This window comes from Convolutriloba macropyga, chromosome 6 (assembly GCF_964194025.1).
Source record: "Convolutriloba macropyga chromosome 6, txConMacr16.3, whole genome shotgun sequence".
NCBI classification, from domain to species: domain Eukaryota; kingdom Metazoa; phylum Xenacoelomorpha; order Acoela; family Convolutidae; genus Convolutriloba; species Convolutriloba macropyga.
In genome coordinates, this window is record NC_134473.1 from 2,674,274 (window position 1) to 2,681,245 (window position 6,972).

General features: G+C 34.8%; 1 protein-coding gene across 3 annotated transcripts in view; it reads left to right on the forward strand.

The window, feature by feature from the left end:
- Positions 1–5,555, forward strand: part of LOC142340689 (uncharacterized) — a 29,811-nt gene extending 24,256 nt beyond the window's left edge. For 2 of the 3 annotated variants that reach the window (XR_012759076.1, XM_075391382.1), the window contains 2 exons: positions 4,731–5,260; positions 5,423–5,555. Coding sequence is in view for 1 of the 3 variants with exons in the window: in XM_075391382.1 (XP_075247497.1) it covers positions 4,731–4,857 (127 nt within the window). In the remaining 2 variants the exon portion in view is untranslated. The remainder of the gene's footprint in view (positions 1–4,730; positions 5,261–5,422) is intronic. The other variant, XR_012759077.1, reaches the window with a different exon arrangement.
- The last annotated feature ends 1,417 nt before the right edge of the window (positions 5,556–6,972 follow it).

A 6,972-nucleotide genomic window follows, 5' to 3' on the forward strand; every position in this document is an offset into this window, starting at 1 on the left:
ATGTTGGTCGAAAAATGTTTTTTGAAGATACTTCTATTAGTGCACGAGAATCAGCGCCTCTGATTGTTAGGAACAAGAACGAGCGTTACAGAATTATTCCTTTTATTCTAGTTTATTTTAAAATTTTTATTGTCGGCCTTTGTTTTAAATTAACATCACCTTGTTCCAAGGCTGTGAGACACATTAATCAATCGTTCTCGCTTATTCAGCTCTTTGTTTTTTCACAAAATTCTAGATACATAAATATAACAAAAAACAACATATTTCCTTTACTTGAAAAAACTTTTCAAAACTGCTTCACCGTCTATTTTTCATCAAAAATTTTTAAAAAAATTTAAGAGCCACATAAAAAGTCAATCTTTCTCCACGGAAATCGTGTACGAAAGAACTAATCTGGAATTTTCTTCTACATCCGCCATTATTAAACTGAGAGAAATTATCCAACTGTTTATTACGCAAAACCGTCCAGCTCGTTTCAGCTGATATGATGCATTAATGAATAATACCACACAGTTGTTATCGCTACCGAGAATTTATCAAACTCCGAGACGAAGCCGATGTGATATAACTTCGAGGGCGATAACAAACTTGCGGTAATTTTTTCTAATCAACGCCTCTTGCGATCATTTTAAAATTGAACAAAGTCAAAATTAAACTACATTGCAGCAACAATTCAAATGTTAGACTACAATTTTATCAAACTGTTTCCATCATTAGAAGACGAGTTAATCGCCACTCTTTACCTAGTAACAGGGGCAATAGAAGAGTTTGCTAAACTCGTAGTCTAATGCTGAAGTGTTTTTCCGTTACCAACTGGGCATTAAAATTTATTACACTGGCAGTTTATTTAACTGCTGTTATCGCAACAGGTGTTGATTAATTAATGCGCCTAATGCTACAAATCTGCTCTTGGAGATGGTCCGATCACAACTCCAACGGTCCGGAAAGGCTGATCGGAGAGGCACTTAGTCTGGAAAGTCTGATCAGAGGATTTTTTTTGGTCTGGAAATTCTGATCAGGGGTAATTTTGGTCTAGAAATCGGATCAGAATTAATTTCGGTCTGGAAAAGTGATCAGAAAAAAATTTGGGTCTGGACCTCAACCTGGGTTCCTTATTCTGCCTGTTTTTTTGAGAAGATTTCATGTACATCTGACTTTCGGATGGGTTACTCAATTGAGGTTTTGGTTTCAGTTCAAAACTAAAGCTTTCTATGACTTTGACGCTAATTGCTTTCAACATACCTTGTCAAATATTTTAGTTTTGACAGAATTCGTTGTTTGCATTTTTTTCTTATCTCTTGATTTCATTATAGAAATGTCTTGCCTGTTGCGATAAAGGCCTAAATTAATTGAAATAATCATTTCATTTCATGAATTTATCTTTTTATGGCTTGTACGCCGTTAGTTTTCAAAAAATGGTTAACGGGTTTTTGAATTTTGCTAATACTTCTTTACTTATTGCTGTACTTTTACGCAATGTCAACAATGACAGCTCTCATCTGATGTTAATGTTCACCAACTTAACGGAAATAATTAGTTGAGTCCGAAGTTGTTGCTTTCGAGATTTTTAAATTACCCCACCCCACCTTAGCCCCCCCCCCCCCAATTTTTAGATCAAATTCTGACATGAAGGCAAATTTTAATCATACCGAATTTGATTCGAGGAAAGCCTTCTAAAATCAAGCTTAAATCAAAATGATCACATTCAACGTATTGTTGGTCGAAAAATGTTTTTTGAAGATACTTTTATTAGTGCACGAGAATCAGCGCCTCTGATTGTTAGGAACAAGAACGAGCGTTACATAATTATTCCTTTTATTCTGGTTTATTTTAAAATTTTTATTGTCGGCGTTTGTTTTAAATTAACATCACCTTGTTCCAAGGCTGTGAGACAAATTAATCAATCGTTCTCGCTTATTCAGCTCTTTGTTTTTTCACAAAACTCTAGATACATAAATATAACAAAGAACAACATATTTCCTTTACTTGAAAAAACTTTTCAAAACTGCTTCACCGTCTTTTTTTGTCAAAAATTTTTTAAAAAATTTAAGAGCCACATAAAAAGTCAATCTTTCTCAACGGAAATCGTGTACGAAAGAACTAATCTGGAATTTTTTTCTACATCCGCCATTATTAGACTGAGAGAAATTATCCAACTGTTTATTACGCAAAACCGTCCAGCTCGTTTCAGCTGATATGATGCATTAATGAATAATACCACACAGTTGTTATCGCTACCGAGAATTTATCAAATTCCGAGACGAAGCCGATGTGATACAACTTCGAGGGCGATAACAAACTTGCGGTAATTTTTTCTAATCAACGCCTCTTGCGATCATTTTAAAATTGAACAAAGTCAAAATTGAACTACATTGCAGCAACAATTCAAATGTTAGACTACAAGTTTATCAAACTGTTTCCATCATTAGAAGACGAGTTAATCGCCACTGTTTACTTAGTAACAGGGGCAATAGAAGAGTTTGCTAAACTCGTAGTCTAATGCTGAAGTGTTTTTCCGTTACCAACTGGGCATTAAAATTTATTACACTGGCAGTTTATTTAACTGCTGTTATCGCAACAGGTGTTGAATAATTAATGCGCCTAATGCTACAAATCTGCTCTTGGAGATGGTCTGATCACAACTCCAACGGTCCGGAAAGGCTGATCGGAGAGGCACTTAGTCTGGAAAGTCTGATCAGAGGATTTTTTTGGTCTGGAAAATCTGATCAGGGGTAATTGCGGTCTGGAAATCGGATCAGAATTAATTTCGGTCTGGAAAAGTGATCAGAAAAAAATTTGGGTCTGGACCTCAACCTGGGTTCCTTATTCTGCCTGTTTTTTTGAGAAGATTTCATGTACATCTGACTTTCGGATGGGTTACTCAATTGAGGTTTTGGTTTCAGTTCAAAACTAGAGCTTTCTATGACTTTGACGCTAATGGCTTTCAACATACCTTGTCAAATTTTTTAGTTTTGACAGAATTCGTTGTTTGCATTTTTGTCTTATCTCTTGATTTCATTATAGAAATGTCTTGCCTGTTGCGATAAAGGCCTAAATTAATTGAAATAATCATTTCATTTCATGAATTTATCTTTTTATGGCTTGTACGCCGTTAGTTTTCAAAAAATGTTTAACGGGTTTTTGAATTTTGCTAATACTTCTTTACTTATTGCTGTACTTTTACGCAATGTCAACAATGACAGTTCTCATCTGATGTTAATGTTCACCAACTTAACGGAAATATTTAGTTGAGTCCGGAGTTGTTGCTTTCGAGATTTTTAAATTACCCCACCCCACCTTAGCCCCCTCCCCCAAATTTTAGATCCAATTCTGACATGAAGGCAAATTCTAATCATACCAAGTTTGAGTCGAGGAAAGCCTTTTAAAATCTAGCATAAATCAAAATGATCACATTCAACGTATTGTTGGTCGAAAAATGTTTTTTGAAGATACTTTTATTAGTGCACGAGAATCAGCGCCTCTGATTGTTAGGAACAAGAACGAGCGTTACAGGATTATTCCTTTTATTCTAGTTTATTTTAAAATTTTTAGTGTCGGCTTTTGTTTTAAATTAACATCACCTTGTTCCAAGGCTGTGAGACACATTAATCAATCGTTCTCGCTTATTCAGCTCTTTTTTTTTCACAAAATTCTAGATACATAAATATAACAAAAAACAACATATTTCCTTTACTTGAAGAAGCTTTTCAAAACTGCTTCACCGTCTATTTTTCATCAAAAGTTTTTAAAAAAATTTAAGAGCCACATAAAAAGTCAATCTTTCTCCACGGAAATCGTGTACGAAAGAACTAATCTGGAATTTTCTTCTACATCCGCCATTATTAAACTGAGAGAAATTATCCAACTGTTTATTACGCAAAACCGTCCAGCTCGTTTCAGCTGATATGATGCATTAATGAATAATACCACACAGTTGTTATCGCTACCACGAATTTATCAAACTCCGAGACGAAGCCAATGTGATATAACTTCGAGGGCGATAACAAACTTGCGGTAATTTTTTCTAATCAACGCCTCTTGCGATCATTTTGAAAATTGAACAAAGTCAAAATTATACCACATTGTAGCAACAATTCAAATGTTAGACTACAAGTTTATCAAACTGTTTCCATCATTAGACTACGAGTTAATTGCCACTGTTTACTTAGTAACAGGGGCAATAAAATAGTTCGCTAAACTCGTAATCTAATGCTGAAGTGTTTTTCCATTGTCAACTGGGCATTAAAAATTATTACACTTGCAGTTTATTTAACTGCTGTTATCGCAACTGGTGTTGATTAAATAATTCTCCTAATTCTACAAATCTGCTGTTGGAGATGGTCTGATCAGAACTCCTACGGTCCGGAAAGACTGATCGGAAAGGCACTTAGTCTGGAAAGTCTGATCAGAGGATTTTTTTGGTCTGGAAAATCTGATCAGGGGTAATTTCGGTCTGGACAATCGCATCAGAATCAATTTCGGTCTGGAAAGTCTGATCAGAAAAAAATTTGTATCTGGACCTCAAACTGGGTTCCATAGTCTGCCTGTTTTTTCGAGAAGATTTTATGTACATCTGACTTTCGTGAACAATCAAAGTTGAAAACAATTCAACGAAAAACAATAAAGAAATCATAATAGTAATTTCGATTATTTACTTAACACTTATAAATAATCCAGCGTTAATTTTTTTTCAAATTTGTTTGTTTGTTTTTAACACTTCATTGTTTTAGAGGATCCGGAAACTTTAATATTTTTGCACGTGTTTGTCCTTGTTGGAGACTTCACCAAAAATCCGAACATAATTTACCAAAACATTACAGCTCACGTCATTTATCATCAGGAATATTATCGCTCTAATGTTGTGAATGACATAGCCCTTGTGAACTTGTTCGAGCCTGTTCCGAGAAGTAGAATATTAAAAATGTGCCAGAGAAGCTATTTCGATTCTGCAAGAAGTAAAGAAAATTGACAGCGAAAACTCAGAAATCCGCAACGTAGATCCAGATTATCCTGAACTGTTTTACAAGCCTGAGATTCAAGTATGTACAGCAGATGTTAACAATAATGATCTCACTGAGGTAGCATGCAATGGTGATTCGGGGGGTCCTCTTTACCCCTTGGATGATCAGAACAAACCAGTGAGCCTATATGGTTTGTTCACCTACGATGAACCCAATTGAGTCGGACCGGGGTACATTTTCACAAGAGTATCAGCCTATCTCGATTGGATCAAAATTAATATGGAGTGACGTCCTGTATAGTAAGTCCCATAAAGTTGCAACACTATCGAACGTTTCAAAGGTCAAAGTTCAAATTTAAAACATGCAGACATCAGGTCAAACACTGTCCAATTGCATGCCCGAGCTTTTTGAACGTTTGCTTGCGTTGCAACTTTATGGGACTGACTATATAACTTAATTAGCACACAGTTATAATCGGAAATCAAACAAAGAATCAACCTGCAAAAAATCAGAGCATCAAGAAAAATTAAAACTATCAAATTTGAACAGTTTAAATTGGACTTCAGATTATTGATTATCGAGGAAAAACACGTGAAATGTTATTTATCAAGACTTTGGTAACTGCTATTTTTCCGTTGATAGTTGCGACTCATAAAAGGTGAACGGATAAATGTAGGAATTGATTTTTCTTGTGTTTTTTTCATTTGGTGTTTTTAGCTTTTGTTTCGTGTGGGGTGTTGTTTGCAATTGAGAATTGTAATTTTTGTCAAAACAGAAGTCCGCACAGTACTATGCCCTCGCAAAAAGCCTTGTGGCATATCCTATTGTAATTTTTTTCAGCTCTGCACAGTGGAAAAAAATCTGAATTGATGCATGTTAGAAGGTTGACAGAGAACAACCTATTTTAAATTGTGCATAAGATAGGCTTGGCATAGCTTGACAAGAAGCTCTACTTGTTCATTGTATACTTGGATAGGGATATGAAGCCTTGAGGAACAAGAAAGAACGTGAGAACGATTTATAAGCGAATCCCAAGTTTGACAGCTTAAGACCAGTTGTTGTAGATGGGTAGCACACTTTTTCCAATTTTCCAGCCTCAAGCGCAAGTAAAAATTATCTAAAGTCTGATAAAAGTTTACTGCATAAATTTTTATGTGCAGTGGAATTGTTTTCAAGATTTTAATATCACAAAAAATTGATAAAATTGTTCAAGTTTTCTCGAAACTGTTATTACGTTCCTTGTTCGTCGATCTTTTTGAGTCAAAATTTCTAGCTGAAAATTGGGCCTATGAATAGACTCCGGAGAAGATGAAATGTTTCTGAAGATATTATTATCAGGAAATTTACACAGCTTCCTCTAAAATTTGATGTTTTTATCAAATTTCTTGAATTTTTTTGTTATTTTCTGTGTTGGTTAATCTTTACGAGACACCAAATTTGTTTGGTCTTTCAGATGGGTTACTCAATTGAGTTTTTGGTTGCAGTTCAAAACTAATGCTTTCTATGACTTTGTCACTAATTGCTTTCAGGATACATTGTCAAATTTTTTAGTTTTGATAGATTTCGTTGTTCGCATTTTTGTCTTATCTCTTGAATTCATTAATGAAATGTCTTGTCTATTGCGATAAAGGCCTAAATTAATTGAAATTATCATTTCATTCATGAATTTATCTTTTTATGGCTTGTACGCCGTTAGTTTTCAAAAAAAAATGTTAATGAGTTTTTGAATTTTGCTAATACTTCTGTACTTATTGCTGTACTTTTACGCTTTACGCAATGCCAAAAAAAAACAATTTTCCAACTAAATTTTGTTTCAGACGAATAATTTTGGTATCATCTACTCTGAACTGAACGGTTGATCATCTGGGCAAGCTCGAGGAAAACACCCCCCCCCCCCCCCCCCCCTCCCAATTTTTAGATCAAATTCTGACAAGAAGTCCAGTTCTAATCATACCGAATTTGAGTCGAGGAAAGCCTTCTAAAATCTAGCTTATGTCAAAATGATCACATT